The following is a 19,307-nucleotide window of genomic DNA, read 5'->3' on the forward strand; positions in this document are numbered from 1 at the left end:
AGGGGGAGGAAAAAAGCAGGCATGGGGCTGAACTTGACGGATTCCTGCCCCCTCCCCATTTCCCACCCTCATACAACGCAGGACCTTATCTTTACTGAGGGCTTTAACAATGACATAGCTCTTGGTGGATGTGCCAGTGACTCTGAACCTGGGTGAGGGTAGTGTTTTTCTATTTTGTTGTTTTTGCCATGATGGGGCTCGAACCCAGAGTCCCATGTGTCCTAGGTGTGAGCTAGGTCTCAACATGATCATTATTTTCTTAATAAATATTTGTATATTGTTCAAGAAAACCAGATCAAGCAAAGTGCATGAACCAAACAAGGGCAAGGCGAGCTGGGCTAGAAAAATAAAAAAGAAAGCAAAGCCAGATTCTGTCATTGACGAGATGCATGCGCCTTCTCGTCCCTTGAAGGGTTACAATAAGTTCTCACACAGATGTATTACGTGGCCTGACACTGGAATTGATATATCATTTTTAACCACACAAAAGAACCCTTTAAGAGTCACTGAATGCTTCCACTTCTTACTGGAAGTCAAGTTTGGCAGAGTTGAATATTCAAGAAAAATCAACTTCGGAGTTAACACCCTAGGACCAAGGCCGCAGTGGCTGCACATGCACCCCAGCGAGCTCATGGAGCACCCAGGCCTCGGCTTTTCTGCTCCTCCACCCCGCCCCACTCCCCGCTGGAAAAGACTCAAAAGCAATCGGCAAAAGAGGTACCACCTTCCGTGCCCTGGCCCAGAAAACAAGCCCTAAGATTTAACCCTGACTCACCCTCGGATGTGACCTCAGGCACGTCACCCTTCTGTGTCCCAGTTGCCTCACAAAAGTGGAGACTCCCTGGAGGCTCTGGGCAGATTGCAGTGAGCAAAATACTCTTTGAAACTGCGAAGCCTTATACACATGCTAAATATTATGATTGTTACCACCTGAGTCATGAAGATTTCCTGCAACGCCCAGATCTTCCCTCGGAGAACTTCTTTACCGAAGAGTGATATTGTCTATTCCTTCTCCATGCCAAGAAAGGGACTGAATTGGAACTTACGATCAAAGCCCTCCTGGAGTTTACCTGAACTTTTCAAGGGAAAAGGCTGAGCTGTTTGGGGCCTGAGAGAAGAAAGATCTGAGTATTATGGTATCTAATGAGGCCTTTCAGGCCTTTGAAAAGTTCAGAACGAAATCTAGAAGAAAGATCTGAGTATTATGGTATCTTTTATTTTTATTTTTATTTTATTTTATTTTTTTGTGGAACCGGGGATTGAATTCAGGTCCTTGAGCTTGCCAGAGAAGCGCCTATTCCCCTGAGCCATCTCCCCGGCAGTATTATGGTATCTAATAAGGCCTTTCAGGCCTTTGAAAAGTTCAGAACGAAATCTAGAAGAAAGATCTGAGTATTATGGTATCTAATGAGGCCTTTCAGGCCTTTGAAAAGTTCAGAACGAAATCTAGAAGAAGGCAGACCTTGCATTGTTCTCCCTTGCATTGTCCTCCCTTGATAGATTGTGGTCCTTGATTAAGACCACAAACTCCTATGAGTCCTAAACATATAGATCTCTGCATTCTTGGGTGGGGGCCTTATGCAGTAATGAGATCTGTCAGGAGAGTCCCTCTATTCTCTTCCCGTAAGAGAATGCCCTATGTCTCCCTTTCCCCATGTAGCATCTTTTCTACTTCTGGATCCCAGGACTCGAAGGGGATTAGAGTAAATCTCATCAGAGAAAGATCACCATGGCCCCAAGGAGTGTGGGATGGGTGAGGCTGACCAAATGACTCTGTGGTTCTATACATTTTAGAAACTTCCTGATGCCTGTTGGAACAACTCCACCCAGCCTTTTGAGAAGACCTGTCAGCTCTCTTAAGTTCAAATGATATAAAGCGCTTCATTAATATACTCCAAATCTTTGCGCTGTAATTGTACACAGTACTGACTAAGACGTTAAGTGAGGCAGGTGGGTGGGGACTTTGGTAGCTTTTCTCTATGTACATGGTGACAGGAGTGGTGTGGCTAAGTTAGTCTGTGCTGGAGAGAGGTTCATAAACACCAGCATAGGGCCAGATTGGAGACCACAGCCTAGGCAGGCAAATCAGGGGTGCAGAGTACTGGTGAGTAAGCATTCATTTAGCTACACACTGAAATGAATCTTTTATGATACCTTATGAAACTTGTCCCTGTTGGGAATTTTTTTTTTAACCCTAAAATATAAAATGAGTAGATCTTTGAAACTGAAAAAAGATTCCATGACCAGCGAAGTTTGTCATATGCCCAAGGCTGTTTTCCCAGCCAATTCCTTTTGGGAATGCAGTTTCTGACCATGCTACAGGGAAATAGACCACCTGGTGAGAATGTTGGTTTTCCCATAAAGTAATAGGTTTCCTCGTCTGCAAAGCGGGAATAATCCCAATCTAGCACCCACCCCTCAGAGTTGTCATGGAAATTAAAGGAAACAAGAAGTACAGGGTGAACAATTGGCCGAAATACAAAGGTAAATGCAAGCGGCCTTCCTTCAGAAAGCATCCACAGACCTCTCCAGGTAGAAGGAGGAGCAGCCAGGGCTCAGACCCTCGTTAGGATCTGAGTGAGAGGACTCCTATGTCTGGTAGTTCCCCCAGCCACAGACCACTGTGGTCCACGGATCAGACCCAAGTGCAGGGCAAAGTGGAGCCCAGAGTTCCTACACCCCTCAGCTTCTCCTACATTCCGCACTTGTGTAATCATCGGCTCCTATCAAGCCCAGAAAACCCAGGGCAATGTTCTCAAGCTCTTACCCATAAAATTATGGGAAGTGTTTTGTTTTATCAGACTCCAATACTTGCCATGCTGTCTGAGGGTAAGGCGATGTTATCACTGAGTTTCTATGGTTTTTGTCCCCGTTCATTTGGCAAACACTGATTCTATTTGTTTGTTAACTGAAACTATTTTTTGTCATGGCTTCCAGAAAGGAATGGCATTCGTTCTGTGGAAACAGTAGAAAGATTGTGGGGTTTTATGAAAACAGCAATTTGCTGGGAGGGGCGAGGAGGCCTGATTGGACAGCACTGATTCTAGGATATTGGAGCATCTATTTAGGCTTTCAGACCACTTAACTTTAGGAACAAGATGTGGAGTTTCATACAGAGGGAAAGCCTCAGCCAGGAGAAGAGAATCTAGAGCTCTCCACTGCATGAATTACCCAAGAGCTGACGAATCAGGTGTAGGTGGCCTGGAACAGGATTGGGTGGGAATGCGTTTATGGCAAAATTATTTTTGCCAAGTTCCGAACAGAAGATGAATAGTTCAAGTTGGTTTATAGCAGGCAAACAGGCCTGAACTTGCATTTTCCAGGAGCAAAGTCTCCAAGCCGGAGGTGAGTTTATCATTGTCACTGGCCACAATGTCACCTTTTAGCAAATGCTTTTAGACACAGTGTTAGGCACCATCTTTGTGACACCTGTCCTTGGGAGCTGCCGGATTCCATGACGATGCTGAGTCCTGGGGTGGTGTTTTCTCCCCACAGAAGGCCCGGCTGGCCACCATTGTTTCTAAATATCCCGCAGCAAATGCGTACACTCTCCCATCCAATTTTGCTTCGAAGAAGGACTTCAGCAATTCCTGTTCCAGCATGTTCCAGGTGCCAGTCTTCATGAAAGCGCACAGATCTGAAACCCCTGCCCCAAACCATTATCACGTAAGAGCACTGCATTTACCCGCTATACGCACATTGAGTGACTAGCTTGCTGAAATGGAAGGGAAAGGAAGCTTGGGAGAATAGTCTTTTATTTATTTATTTTGGCACAGGGTCTCACTACGCAGCTCAGACTCGCAGCAATCCTCCTGTCTGAGCCTCCCCAGCACTGGGATTACATGCATGCACCACCATGCCTGATTTAGGTGACTGGCACAGTGCTCCTGGGATTCTGGGCCCTTCACAGTATGTCATACCAGGGATCGAACCTGGGTCCTTGAGCTTGCCAGGCAGGCACTTAGACTGCTGCGCTATCTCCCCAGCCAGCTTGGGAAAATAGCATCTGGATTCTTTATTGTTGTCTACCCAGTTCTACACCAGAATCTGAAAGGGACTTTGCAGGACCCAGAGAGAAGTACAGGTGACAAGGAAGTCAGTGGGCAACAGTAGGTAAACCCCTGCCCTGAAAAATACTTTTAATTTAATAATTCCAGGCACATAACCTTTCAGGGATATAGTTTTCTCATTCGTAACAGTGGCATATTGCTTTGCATTTTATCTGCTTATTTACCATTTGTTTAATTTTTAGATTCTCTTTGGGAAAATCTACTTCTACCTTTCTGTGTCCAAAGATTTTTTTTTTTTTTTAATTTTACTACAGCGCTCTGCCAGTTGTGATGGCCGTGTGATCGCTGGGCAGACTGGCATGGATGGGAAGCTTTGGGTCCAATCCCAACCTGCAGTCTAACTGTATGGCCGTGGGCAAGTCCCTTAGCCTTTTCAGGACTTAGTTTATTGGGCTGTAAAACAGGGATATCTGTTAACGTCATAGTGTTCAGGCAAATATGAAATGACATAACCTAGGCTGGGAGCTAGTGCCCAAGGACTTACACAGCATGTGGAAGAGAAGGCTGGGGCAGTCTCCGGGCAGGTCCTACCAGCCCAGAGCCACGTGGTGAGATGGGATTAATCATGCCTGCCCTGTGGGGTTATGATATGAAGTCAGCGAGACAGGTGTGAGAGCACTGTGCCACAATGTGGGTTGTGTGAAAAATAGTGACACGACTAGGTGTATTTAAATGTGTTTCCGCCTTTCGCTACTTCATTGCTTGATTTTCTCTTCTGTAATATTTATAAATTGTATTTATTTTTCTAAGTATAAAGATCCTGCCTGGTTTCCACAATCAGGTCCATCAACTGTAGGGTGCTCAAGCCAAGCTGAGTGTTTTAGTGTTGGTGGTCAGAGAAGGCTCAGAGGCTGAGACCATGGATTGAAAGAAAGCCCAGAGTTGTGCGAAGGTCCTGGGATGGCAAAGAGCTGTTCGTGAGAACTGTGAGAAGCTGGAGTGACTATTTGTTGAGAGCTAGGAGGAGAGGGGAGGCAGATAGGCAGTGGCCTGCTCAGCTCATCCAGAAGACCCCAGCAGAGGAGCAGGAGACTGGTAGGCTAGCAAGAGAGGGGTCACACTGTGCTTCCGGGAAGCACAATGAAGGGGTGGGGCCATGGCATCCCTGCCATTCAGAGAGGACCAAAGCACCCAGGAGATGAGCATGGCATGGCCTGTGCTCATGGGAGCCCCCGTGTCTTCCTGGCTGTGTGCCCCAGCCCTCCACGTGTCCCTTAAAGCACCCAGCATCACCTCTGCTGTGCAGGGCATAGACCCTGAATGTAGTAAGAACGTGACAAATGACTGTGACAGGGCCAGGGAGATGGCTCAGTGGAATAAGCGCTTCCCTGGCAAGCGCAAGGGCCTGAGGTCAATCCCCAATTCCGCAAAACAAACAAACAAACAAACAAACAAATAATAAAAATGACTGTGACTTCAAAGGACAAACCCTCTGCTCTGTCCGGATGTTCACCTGGAAGGGACCATTCCCCAAGGCCAAGAGGTGTCCTTCTGCCAACAGATCAACAGACAGTAGGTACAAGGGTTTATGTTCCTCAATATTAATTTTTGCCCTCTTGCTTTTATTTTCCCTGCTTTTTGTAGTTTATATATTTTATATTTATTAGCACCCACTTACAGCTCCTATGCGGAGTTGGTATCTGCTCGAGGCGCGTCAGATTCGTTTTCTAACGTCCTTTCCCTCCCTCTCTTGAGCCCTTTCCCATTCCAGAAAGATCTAGCTCCCTACCTGCTAGCATCTTTTATTGTTCATTATTATTTTAAACGACTGAGTATAATTATAACTCATGCTCAACATAAAACACGCTCAAGCCTTATGGAACCCCACAGACCTCGACTGAAGACCCTCCTAAGCCTGCTTGCCCAGGCGACCCATCTCTAACAGCCAGGTGCGATTTCTCTCAGTCCCTACACCATGCTGCGCCCAGTCCGGGCACATCATTTTCTGCCTCACTAGATCTCAGGCTTTCCCTCTCCACCGTAATCCCGTCTCTCCGCTCCATTCTCTTTTAACCTGCAGAATATTTTCCCAGTCTAATGGCAAAATCTTCCCGTGTCACAGTGTGTACATAACTGCCCCCCTTCTCGGTGGCTTTGCTGTCGGGGTGAGGAGTACAGGCGCAGTGCTGTTTTGTCTGTGGGAGGCATCTTTGTTTTTCCACCCAGGAGAACAATGGTGGAGTCAGCCAGCAGGAGCAGAAATCCGGTAATCTTGTTAGCCACGCTGCACTTTGAGGTCTTTGGGCCCTCCGCTCTGCCTGGGCTACCGCGGTCCCCCACTTTTCCCTTGTAGTCCTTCACTTCTCGACACCATGTTATTACCTACTCCCTGGCGACCTGGCTCCTCTCCTGTGGCCAGCAATTATGAGCCTCCCATCTGGCCTTTTTGTTTATCATCTCTGCATGCAGCCTGGCAGTGAGGACCCTGGGAAAAGCAAAATTCCTCCCCCTTTGTCAACACCAAATCAAAATGCCATCTGCATATGTCAAGAACCTTTTTTTTTTTTTGACAAGTGAGTATCACAGAAAAATCAAGCCATCCTGGCCTCAGTACACAGTTTCACTCATTCAGTAAATACTCCCAGGGAGGGAGCACAGGCATGCTTTTATTGCAGCTGTTATCTATGAATATAGGAGACTGGCTACAAATTGGCATTTAAAATATTTGTGATTCATGGGTAACAGAAGAATTATCTCAGGGGTTTGTTTCCTCCACTAGTTTTAGAGTTCGGAACACATTGGGCATCCTTCACTGTATATGGGGTGGAGCAGATAAAATTCTTAATTTCTGATTAGTCCAGAAAAGTTGAGCCAAGGAGGGGGGTTTACCATCTCAAACGGTAGGATTCTTGTGTGTGCCCCAAATGCTACGTTTATAGAGAGACTGTTTGGACAGTGAGGAAGGCAGCTAGAGATCAGGGTGGGGACAGGTAGCGCTAAGGGTTCTTTTTTTTTAATTTTTTTAAAATTTTTATTTTAATTTGTGTGTGTGTGTGTGTGTGTGTGTGTGTGGCCAGCTCAGCCCACCAGGGGCGGGGATGGCTGGCATGTGGTGCTGGGGGATTGAACCGCAGTCCCTGTGCTTTGCTAAGCTTGTTCTAAGTAGGTGCTTTAGACCACTGAGCCATCTCACCAGCCCCAACGCGCTAAGGGTTCTGAAAAAAATAAAATCAGCAGAAAAAAATGGTGAGAAGTAATTTGTTCGTATAGCATTACACCCTTAGAAAATCACATTCCTATAGATGATTTCTGTGGACCCTGCTACCCTTGTGCCCCGTGCTCTGCAGCCGATAGAGCAGGGAATTACTTACTTGATCCATTTTACAGATGAGAAAACCTAGCTACAAAGAGTTTAGACAGCCTGGGCAGGCTCACATAGAGACTGTCCTTGTCATCATGTTGGGTGACCAGGCTTGCTGGGAATCATGGGTCCTTTGAGCTGGGACAATGGAGAGAGAGAGAGAGAGAGAGAGAGAGAGAGAGAGAGAGAGAGAGAGAGAGAGAGGCAGACAGACACAGACACACAGAGACAGAGACAAAGAGAGACAGAGACAGACAGAGAGAGACAGAGGGACAAAGAGACAGAGAAAGAGACAGAGAGAGACAGAGACACAGATAGAGAGATAGGCAGAGAGAGAGAGAGAGAGAGAGAGAGAGAGAGAGAGAGAGAGAGAGGCAGAGACAGAGAGCAAGAGACGTCAGGCGTTTTTCCTCCCCCAGGCCTCCATCTCTTGCTGCCTGCAGCAAAATAATGTGTCTGCCCGAGCTGGGTTTATGTCTAAAACCCAGAGAGGATTGTTCGCTGCCACTGACAAGGTCCCTGCTCCAGGTAAGCAGCTCCTTGCGCTGTCCCTCACCTACACTGCGCACTCCAGCTTTGAGCCATAGGCACCTGTTTCTTTGTAGAGTTCTTTGTGGATGGCACTGATCTCAGGGCCAAAGGGAGAGGGAGGGGAGGAGGAAAGACCTCTCCCTGAGCAGCAGTGTGGCTGACCCTGGAAATGTCCCCAGCATCCTTCCTGCCCCTTCTCATGACCAGGCCGCACAGCCAGGTGGAAAATGGCCTTTCTTCTCAAAAAAGGCTGTGCTGGAAATCCATTCACTCCAGGTGCCACTGCAGCCCCTGGCCAGGGGGGGGGAGACAGAGTAAGGACTCGCCCTGATGCTTTGTCACAGACTTGGTACTGTGTGATGTGACTTTGTTACCTCACCCTAACTCGGTGGGAACAGCAGCTGTGCTCCCAAGCCTGCTCCAGGTGGAGGGGTTTCCCACGAGCACTCAGGCTCCTGGCCTCATAGTTCCATGTGCTTAGCCCTGCTTTTCAAGTGAGGGCCTGGAGGCTCAGAGCATTAAAATGACTGGTCCAGGGCCCAGGAGATCGCTCAGTAGAATAAGCGCTTGCTTGGCAAGCGTGAGAGCCTGAGTTCAATCCCCGGTTCAGTAAAAAAAAAAAAAAAGAAAGAAAAGAAGTGACTGGTCCAGTGTCAACCTGGCCAGTAAGTGGCAGACCCAAGCCCAGAGCTGTCTGACCCGGGACCCCTCTAGCCTGTCGGGCCATAGTGCCCTCTGGACCCTCTGGACTTGGGGCAGCCTGGCTGCAGGAGCTCTCCCCATCGGCTTCAGGAAGGCCGTGATGTTTTGTGTTCTCTGTGCTATGAGGTCAGCCAGAGGGGCCTTGCTACCTCTGCCAGGAGCCTTGGGCCCCAGAGCCCAGAGGAGGTAGGGAGGCTTGGCTTCTGCAGTTGTGCCTCTTGCATGAGGGGTGTGGAGAAAATTGCAGTGCCCATCAGATTTCAGCAAATCCAGATTCAAGTTGAGAAGATCAGTCTGAAGTTGCGGAATAAACCCAGTGCTAATTAAGAGGCTCAGCCCAGGAAAGCTCTGCACCTTGCGTCATCTGAGGGCAAAGCCCCACCTTGTGTGTGTGTGCACAGAGGAACAAAGCTGGCATCCCTGGGGCTTGCCAGAACCCCTACCAGGGAGCCCTGGGTCATGAGCACCCAATAGCCAGCCACCTGGGTCTGCTCCCCCTGGAGTGTCCTGTGTCATCCCCAACCCTTTGTAACCCAGCACAGGGAAAGGCAGCATCCTGGTACCTGCTCAATACCTCCTGTGCGCCAGGCTGTACAGATGTCGCCACCCTGAGTGCTTCAAACCTCCACAGGACACCTACTCGGGAAACCATTGTTCCTTTATCCCCATTTTATAGGCAAAGGTGAAGCATAGTCACTGAGCTGGGTGGTGCACACCTGCAATGCCAGCTACACCCAAGTAGGCTGAGGCAAGTGGACTACAAATTTGAAGGCAACTGGGGTCACTTGGTGAGACTTTATCTCCAAGTAAAAAATAAAATGAATAAAATTTTAAAAAGAACAGAGATGAGGTTCCGTGCAAAAGGTCTAGTTCAATCCCCAGTCCTGAAAAACAAAACAACAACAACAAAAAAAACCCCAACAAAACCCTCTTCCTTATATTAATTGCTTAAAGTGGAATGGCTAAGGCAAAAGGTATGTGAAATATTTGAGGATCTTGATGCTGGTGAACAAACCGCCCTTCAGTGCAAGGGTGATTTATCCTCTGTGTCTCAGGGCACCTGGTTCCCCTCACCTTTGCCATCATGAGAGAAGGGTCCTTTCAATAAGATCTTGCTGATGTGGATCCTGCTGTCTTCAGAACTTTTGCAGTGGAAAAGTAAATTCTATTTAAAACATTTAAGATGCAGTTTACACTGCTTTGAAAATTTGAAAGACTTGTAGGCTTTGTTTTTTTCCCACTTATGCCTATCTTCAGAAATTGGGCTGGGGAGATAGCTCAGGAGCATAAGTGCCTGCCTGCCAAGCACAAGATCCTGAGTTCGATCCCCAGGACCCAAAGCCCCCGTATCCACTTGACTGCATGGTCTTTGCATTTCTTATGGTCAGATGTCGGCCCTGGCACTCACTCTGCCCTGGGCAGGGACTTTCGGGCTGCTTCTGCATCCTAGGATCTTGGGCTCCAGAGCCAGGTGGAACTTTCTCTACACATGAGGTACTTGACAAGTACTTGTTGCTTGCATAGTATTTATAGGGCAACCATTAAAATAGTATTCTATTAGCATGAGACTCCCCCCCACCCCCGTGCCTGGGAGCTTCTTGTCATTCTTCCTCTGTAGAGGAGGGGGCCAGGCTTCAGGTACACAGGGAGGGATGCCCCTGGTGAGAGGAATGTCGTCATTTGGCATCTCTGAGTCGCACCTTCCTCATGTGGAGATAGAGGTGCAGTGCCCATCCGGTCAGGCTGCAGCAAGTGACACATGCGGCCTGTGCTCTCCAAGCAGGGATTTCGGCTCTGAGCTGGCTTGTGCCCGGTGCCATTTGGCCATTCAGGACTGTCATCACTTTGCATTTAGGGTAAAGTTCTGCTATTAATTAATTAATTAATTTACTTATTTAGAGAAGAGGTCCTTATTCTGTCTTAATTTTCTTTTTCTGTTTAGGGCATTATGATGTCAATGAATCCCTTGTGAAGGAGTCACCGAAGATATTAATGTCTTGTTTCAAATCAAAAACTGACCGTGGGTTTAAACTGATATCAACAGGTCCAGGGCCTGGATATTACAACCCAAATGGCCACACCAAAATTTCTAAAAAGTCTGTCATTCCGTGAGTTCTGATTTTCCTTCTCTATCTCCTCTTCCTCCTCCTTTTTCTGCAGGGTGGTTCTGGGAGAGGGACCTAACATGAACAGTGGGGGAGGGCATCAGTGCCGCGTCACAAACCCTAGTTGATGCATAGCAAGTGCTCAGTAAATGCTTGCGGGATGCATAATATTAATGGTGTGATTCCTGTGTTCTTAGAACTTAAAAGCTCATGCAGCGATGATAGGCCTATTGTGAGGATAATTATTCTTACTTCATAGAAGAAGATAGGCTTCAGTGAGTCTGAGATTTGGCTAAGTACACATGGCTAATGAGGGGGGCCGCAGGCAGTGGGGCTGGGAATTGCCTGATTGTCCCACATGGCCCATGACGCTGTGCTCCCTGGGCGCTGGTATTATTCTGTTTTCATAAGGCAGCGTATCCACAAGGCAGCCAGATGTAGGGAACCATGTAGCTTGTACTGATGGGGATGTAAAGTCCAGATTTTTTTTTTTTTTGAATGTATTTAGAGGGCTGGGGAGATAGCTCTGTAGAATAAGTGCTTGCCTGGCAAGCGCAAGTTCTGAGTTCAATTCCAGGTACCACCAAAAAAAAAAAAAAGTATTTAGTACAGCGTCTAAAGAATCACCCTACGCAGATCAGACTCATAGTGATCCTCCTGTTTTCAGCCTCCCGAGCACTGGGATTACAGGTGTGCACCACCACACCCAGTCTCTGTCGCCCTCTCAGTGCACTCTGGGGGGTGGGGCCAGCGCAGCACACCGAGGTTTGAACCCCAGACCCTGCATCTGCCTAAGTAGGCGCTTTAATCCACTGAGCTATCTGGCTGCCCTTACAGCGCAGATTTTGGAGCTGGTCAGACTCTTAGGATTTGAACTTCAGCTCTGCTATATTTATACTGTGTGACTTTGCCTCATAGGGTTGATTTCCGAAAAAAATATTGTACATGTTAGACAGATAGTAGGTGCACACGGTGACTTCATTAATAGTAATACAAAATTGAAATCTGGAAATGTATCTGTGTGTCCATTTTAGTATCCAACATATATAATGATACTTTTATTTTAGGTGCTTAAAAACATGCAAGGCAAAAAAAAAACAAAAAAACAAAAAAAACCAAAGCATTATGGAATTTTAGAACTGGTTGCTGTTGAGGTCAGTGGCATTGCTGTCCAGCCCTCCCTGCTGCAGACCCCCTTCAGGCAGGTCTGGCTGTTGTGGGCGGGGTTGGGACTGAGCATATGGCTGCTACCTAGACTCTTCCAAAGAGGCCAGGCAGGTGTCTAGGGCCACAGGCACAGAGGGCTCAAAGCCCAAACGGCCCTGGGACAAGGAGCCAGGGCTCAGAGGAGTGAGTGGCAGGTCTACCAAGTCACTCTGGATCTAGAAAAGGATGTCCTTTCTGGCCCCTGGGTTTTGGGTCTGAAGACTGACCCTTCCCAAGCCCCAGAGCGGGCGTCGGGGAAGAGCTCCTTCAAAAGTCAGCTACTTCCTGCCTCCAGGCTGGCTCAAGTCACAGCCTTTTCTCTCCTCAGCCAGCAAACAGAGTGACCCAGGCCTAGTGGGTCATGGGTCTGAGCATGAATCCCAGCTTTTCTCCTCCTGAGCCTCCGTCTCTTGGGGCCTCAGGTGCAGAGGTGATGGGAGCCTCACCTCTTACTTCCAGCAGGCCTAGAAGGGAAGGAGTGGAAAACAGAGGCGCTCTTTTCCCCAGGGGGCACATCAAAGCCATGCACATTTATTGGGCTCTTCAGGCTGTCTCAATGCAAATGAGCATCACCTGCTGCTCACACATGGGGCAGGGCCAGCAGCCCCCAGACAGCCGTCCCCTCAGTCCTTCAGACCCAGTAGGACATGGGGCTGCAGCAGCTCCGTGGGAGGGCACTCAAGCTCACAGCTCAACTCTGGAAGCTTCCTTAAGGAAAATGATGAAATGAGACCAAAGGGTGGAGAATAGTCTGCTGCTGCTCTTTTGTTTGTGGTGTCCAGACGGAACTCCAGGCTCTGCACACACCAGCAAGTGCTTAACCACTGAGCGGCTTCCCCTGCCTGGATCTCTAGGTTTTCATCTTTTAAGGCTTTCAGCTTTTGCTCAAGTTTGGAGGAGCAGTTTGAAATTGTCCTCCTGTACAGTTTTGTTGAGGGAGCGGTTTAGGGTTGTTCCTATTTTACGGTATTTGCCCCTGTCAGACAGCAGGCCCTGAAGGGCTCTGGTTTTGTACTGCAGGTTTTGGAGGTACTTGGTGAATGGGAGCCCACACTGTGAGCCAGGCTTACCTGGGAAGAGCACCATGAAAGCTCTCCCTGCATTGTGAACGAAGGCCCCTTGGTCTACACACTGACTGACCTGCCTCAGGGACCGTCCCAGTGCATGCAGGCATTTAAAGGCTCTGAGAAGGTCTGTAGTAAAGGAACTTGTTAAATCCAGTGGCTCCTCACTTGGATTCCTCTTGAGGAGTAGAGGTTTCCTCGAGGCTTATAGCAGGACCTTTGTGGTCCACAGCAGCTCTCAGCACCTCCCCCCCAGGCCTTCTTTTCTCTGCCTCTGTCTGATGCTTCAGGACCCCACCTTGTCTCACAAGATCACTTAAGGGCACACTCAGGGAGGTGGTGCTTTTGGACCCAGCAGAGCAGATCTAAAACATGCATTTTTAAATTGATCCAGAAAGGGTGACACTGGGAAGTCTGTTGCTTTATTTAAAAAGCAAGAAGATAACCAGAGAGCTCTGGACTTCTCTCAGAAAGCCTCCCTCCCTCATGTTGAACGATGAAGGATGAGACACAGCGGGATAATGGGAGGGTGAAGGGGCATCCCACCTCCACTCTGTCCTGTTCCAGTCCTCTCTCTTCCTGTGGCCCTGAGGGCCAGCACAGGACAGAAGTCTCCTGGGGTTGTGGTCCAGGGTGGTTGGGTCCCCAGGTTTGTCTGCCCTGCTTCTTTGCACCCACATTTCACTCTTGTCCAGACTCTGTCCACATCAGAACCGATCACCTGCCACTCCGAGGCCACCCTGGGACACCTGCGCAGCCTGAGACCCCAGGCTTCACGTGTATGTGACATGGCATGAGAAGGCTCTCATTTGTCCAGGGCTGCCTGCTGGCCCTCTGTCCTCTACCAGTCCTACTTACTTCAGGAGGAGGAAGAGAACTGGGTCAGTATGGACACTGCCTGGCATTGTCAGTCCTGTGTTAATGACACAGAGAAGCAAGAGGCTGGGTGACGTGACTCAGGTGCTCAGGAGGTGACCCGCAGGGCCGTGAATAGGCCCGGAAGACCGTGAATAGGCAGAGCTCAGCTCAGGGCCCAAGCCAGGACCTGTGGCACCTCTTGCCTTCCCCACTACCCAGTCTGAGAGGCTGCAGAAACTGGGGAGGGGCTCACTTAGCTCCCAGGAATTCACAGTCCTCTAACACCTTGTACCCTGGGGACTGTGGTTGCCAGGGTGGAAGGAAATGTGCCATTGAACCCCCATGGCTCTCCCTGGGCCTGCGAGCTGGTCCTTGGTGCTTCCATGGGGCATCACCAGGCCTTGCTCAGGGTGTGTCAGCAGCAGGTGACCACACCCTGTGCACTCAAAGCTGGGAGGCTCTCTCAGCTGCCCAGGTGTCTCAGGGAGCCAAAAAGGTGCCCGCCAAGGTTTCACTTGTTGAGGTCTTTGGTACCCATTTCATGGTGACCCAGTGAGAGAGATACAGGCTTTGGGGATCACCAGTTTTTCCTCTGCCACCTTCCAACCTGTGCTTACCAAGAGGAGATGGAGCCCTAGAGACAGGACTTGGTCAACTTCCTGGAGCTCTTAAGCCCGCACAGACACAGTCCTGTCACAGCCAGAGCTGGAGAACCAAGCCCCTTGGCCCTGCTCCAAATTAGGTAATTACGCTGGACCCATCTAAAGTTCCCTTGGGATTTTCAATTAGCTATGGGATGCTGCTCCCCAAACAGCTGTGATCTGTCACCCACTACCCCATTAAACAGACACTGCATTCCACCCACAGGCAATCGGCTGCCCTTTAATGTGGAGAAAAATGGCCCCTTTCTCCCTCCCAACCCTGGGAATCCCTGAGGCAGAGGGAGCCTGTGCCTGGGAGTGCCCTGAGAGGGCTGCCTTCCCCAGGTGACCTGCTGAGTCCTCCAGGACATTCATTATTTTGGGCCATTTGCAAACAGCTCACCTTGGAAGCCACCAACACAGTTAATCCGGTGTAGCGGCCAGCTTGGGGCCCTTTGATGGGAGTTTTCTTTCCACAGGGCTGGAGCAGGATGGCTGTCAGAGCTGTGATGAGGCTCGTAAAAGCCCCACTCATAGGGTGCTGGGGCTGCCCTGGGAATGCTCTTCCTGACCTCAGTGATTCTTCCCCCACCCCCCATGCCAGGGACCCAGATGAGGGGGTACCATGTCGGGTGGGACTCAGGGTCTGGCATCCTTACTTGCTTCATCCTCCCTGCTTTTCTCTGCAGTTCAGCCAGTGTCCCAGAATGGTCACGAGTGCCTCAAAGTTGTGTCAGTCACAACCTCTTCCCTTATAAAGAGGCAAGCAGACAACCTGGAAATTCAAGTGTTATAAATGGAGGAAAGAGTCCCCGGCAGGTCTGGAGGGGCAGACGCACTGAGCTAGGGACTTGGCTCACGGGCACCTCGGGTCATCATCCACCTCTCCTCTAGAGAACAGTGGTTCTGAGGCCCACCCGGAAGTGCAGTGCTGGAGCTGGGACCAGCACCAGAGGCCATTGGCCTCCAAACCCTGTGCTGCTCTGCTGAGCCTCAGAGAGGGACCCTCTCATGGCGGGAGGGCGCTCCCCAGTGGGACAAATGAAGCAGAGTTTACAGGGGAGGTGTGTCCCTGGCAGAAGGAGCAGTGCGGACAAAGGCACTTAGTGGCAGGATAGTGCCGTGCTGAGTGGTCAGAAAGGGGAAGTGGGAGCCAGAGGCACAGGACAGTAGGCTGGGTGGAGCGGCCTGAAGATGGCTTTCCTGGATCTTCTCATTGGATTTATAGAGGGTTGTTGGGAACAAGAGAAAAGACAGAAGTCCCAGATGATTGGAGAGCGGAAGGTGGCCGAGGGCACTGGCCTGTCCACTTGTGTCCCAACCGCTCCAGGTGGGCTGTGCGGCACCCCCGCTGTTCCCACACCAGCCTGCCCCTCCCTAGCTTTCTGCTCAAGGGCTAACGCTACCTCCCCAGTGTGGCTTCTGCATTCACCCAATAGCAATCAGTCTCTTAACTCTCTTCATTTTGCATTGGTTTTCTTGAGACAGGGTCTAACTAGGTTCATGCTGGCCTTGGACTCACTATGGAGCACAGGCTCGCCTCAAACTCTGTCTTGGCCAGCTGGGGCTCCAGGAGTGCACCACCACAACCAGCTTCACCCTTTCAATGCGCGGAGTTTTAAACTATTTTAACAGCACTCAGGCTTAAAAGGAACCCAAGTTAGTTAGCTGATCTGTTTAACAATCCTGGGCAGCAGGTTCCTATCCACTGTTTCACTGACCAAGAAGTGGAGGAGGGTTGGGAGGCCAAGGGGCCTTTCTAAGGACACATAGCTGGTTAACAGGGACATTGAAGCCCAGCTCGTAGCACACAGCTATACTGCCTTTGCTGTTACCAGTCACTGGGGGACTGCCCAGTGTGCAGGGACATTCAGATCTGGGTCTTAGCGCTGAGCAGTCTAGACTCCCCACGCCTGGCCAGTGCTCACCCAAGAGCCCTAGCGCTGGGGTTAAGCCCAGTCTCCATCTGGGCTTCTGGTAGAATGACGAAGGCACCCCTTGGCCTGTTCTAGTGAGTGTTAGTGGGACACAGGACCAGCAGCCCACAGCTATGTGGAGGTGGCCCTGAGTAGGACAGTAGCCTAAGGAGACCTCATGGTCTTCTTAATGGGAGATGACCCAAAGCAACAGTGACCTCATAATTGGTCAACTCAATGCAGCACTGATTTCCAGGAATCAAGCTTATCTCTCAGTGAAGCCAGTCACCCACTCATCAGCTTTCTGGGGGTGCCTTGAAGGTGGAGCCACAACCAGAATAGGGAGAAGCCAGCACTTATTTATCAGGGGAGCTGTTGCTGATTACACCCCACAGCTTGTTCATCCACAGAGGGAGGAGGAGGGGGAGAAGTGAAGCAATGTGTGCCCTTCCTGTGGACACCTTCATTCCAAATGAAAGCATCTAAGCTGGCTGCTCCTGCCTCCCAAGGCATAGGCTTCAGGCAGGTTTAGGGCAACTTCCGGTGGAGGGGGCTCTCCTGCCTCTGTGTGAAGCTAGTCTGAGGGGGACCTAGCTCTCTTTCCTAAGCTTGGTTGCTCCTCAGTGGCAAAGCAGATCGTGTTTGTAATGATGACTGCCTCATCTATTGAGCGTTTTCTGCATGGTGGCGCTGCGAGAGGCGCTTCACGTACCTTTCTGTACTCACTGTTCACCTCTGTGAGGACTGGGCGTTCTTGCTCTTTGTCACAGACACAGAGTCCAGAATTCATGGGCCTCATCTCAGATCTCACAGCCCAGCAGTGGTGTGTCTGGAATTCAGACTTTGGTCAGTGGGACTCAAATTTCCTCCATCATAATGCTTTTTCCAAATTGCTGGGCCCCAGAGACATGCATTCTTGTGTCCCACCAGCTTGCTCTGTGATCTGCATGTGTCTCTTTTTCTTGTTGGACATCAACAAAATCTTTAACAAAAATCAGAAGGTTGATTAGATGTCTGTAGTGCTCCTGGCTGTCTCGGTTTCAGAAGGTAGTAGCCCAAGGGAAGCAGGGTACCAGAGGCCAGGAGCTCCTTGTTCTCTCCTCTACTTCAAGGTGATGTAAGTCTCCTTGGCTGTGTGATGCTCTAAGAACCTTCCGCCTCCTTTGGTGGAAGACCTTAGAAGAAGTTTTAGGGGTAAGCGGAAGGAGGTGGCCCTTGCCCAGCATGGTGGGCAGAATGGCTTGACTCTGCCAACAACCTGGAGATGGGCAGGCTTTGGCAGCCCCGTGGACCTTTGAATCAGGTCCTGATGAAGGGGTCACAGCTGGAAGGGACCTAGAGCATGGCGTGGTTCTTCACAAAGCCTGGCCATGGCAGACATCACAAGTGGATCACCAAGACCAGTGAGGCCTCATCTCACAGAGCTCCAGCCAGGTACTACTAATTGATCAAAGCCAGTGCATGAGATTAGCTCTGTGTGTCCCTCCTGATTGGTCCAGCAACAATGCTGCAGTTGTCACATCCTCAGCGGTGTGTGCCAGCCTTCTCCTGAGTACCCTGTTTCAGGTGCATCATCTCATGTAACCCGGACCAGGAGCCTACATGGCAGGTACTGTTGTGATTACCACTGGGTTGATGGGGAAGTCGAAGCCAAAGACTCTGGGCACACAAGCAGAGGAGCTAGGGCTCTGGTCAGGTCTCCTGACGCCATGTCTGGGCCTCTCCCAGACCCCCAGATGCTGAGCATGCCTTGGCTGCATTAAAAGTGACATTGCCCCAGTAGACTGCTTCAGTGACATCTCATTTTGTCTTTTTCCAAAGGAAAAACCCTGTCCTGAACTTCTCAGCCCAGCCTTTGCCTCTGCCTCCGAAGCCACCGCCTCCAGGCCCTGGCCAGTATGAGATTGTGGACTATGCTGGACCGACCAAACATTTCATCTCTAGCGCGTCCTTTGTGTCCAATACCAGCCGGTGGATAATGGCACCTTCCCAGCCAGGCCTCCCGGGCCCAGGTCAGAGGACTGTTTTAAATGATTGTAAAACCCTAATCTGGGCTTGTTTGCCATTCTTGTGCCATCAAACACCACTGATTTATAGGCTGTTTGCCAAACAGTTTACAGGGCTCAGGGCAGATTTAGGAGAGTTATCAGCTCATATTTTCAGAATATAAAAATATTTTGTTTTTTGAGGTGAAAGGACTCTTGGAGATGATTGGGGTCAGGGATTTGTACTGTGGACCAGGAAGGTCCAAGAGGTCACAGATGGGCTGCGGATGGCTGGTGACTGTGGTCTGTCTGAAGATTTGGAGCATACAGACGCCATACTGTAGCACTGTGGTTTTTGTCAGAGCATCAGAAAAGTTCTTATTCTTAAAACTATTTAAGTCACTGGCCCTAGTATGACCAACATGTTTTACAGAGAGGAAGGTGTAGAAAGCAAGGTGTCCACTGCTCCAAGAGCCTGGGCAGCATGGGATGGGGTCTAGGCATGCCCCCTCTATCCCATGCCTCACTTATGCTGGATGCAGACAGGGACCACCCAAAGGAGCTGCTCTGTGAAGCCACCTAACTATGCTCCCTTCCTACAGAGGAGCTTAGGCACTTGTCACATCTGAGAGCTCCCTGAGCGCTGATATCTCAAGGGGCTCACTCCCCTAGGTGGCCTCTGTACTTGTCTGCTTGTTCGTGGTGCTCTGTAACTCCCCTTGGCTATTACAACTCCCTGACAATGGCCAGAGCTGGTGGCATTGGTGATTGACAGGTGTGGCAGATGCAGGGAGGAGGAAGGCAGAGCTCAGATCCCAGAGCCAAGGACATGCCCACCCTGGGGGGCTAAGGTGACAGGACTTACCCCCTAGAGGCATCAGTCTGGTAGCGGGGACACTCACAGGTAATAAGAATGTCAAGGAGGTGG

General features: G+C 49.9%; 1 protein-coding gene across 2 annotated transcripts in view; it reads left to right on the forward strand.

Moving 5' to 3' along the window:
• The window catches only part of Stpg1 (sperm tail PG-rich repeat containing 1), a 53,628-nt gene that overhangs the window by 32,085 nt on the left and 2,236 nt on the right, over positions 1-19,307 (forward strand). Inside the window, exons 4-7 of one of the 2 annotated variants that reach the window (XM_023722470.1) lie at positions 3,496-3,666; positions 7,791-7,899; positions 10,547-10,712; positions 18,216-18,406. In XM_023722470.1, coding sequence (XP_023578238.1) covers positions 3,496-3,666; positions 7,791-7,899; positions 10,547-10,712; positions 18,216-18,406 — 637 coding nt within the window. The remainder of the gene's footprint in view (positions 1-3,495; positions 3,667-7,790; positions 7,900-10,546; positions 10,713-18,215; positions 18,407-19,307) is intronic. The other variant, XM_023722471.1, reaches the window with a different exon arrangement.

This window comes from Octodon degus, unplaced genomic scaffold (assembly GCF_000260255.1).
Source record: "Octodon degus isolate 3935 unplaced genomic scaffold, OctDeg1.0 scaffold00092, whole genome shotgun sequence".
NCBI lineage: Eukaryota > Metazoa > Chordata > Mammalia > Rodentia > Octodontidae > Octodon > Octodon degus.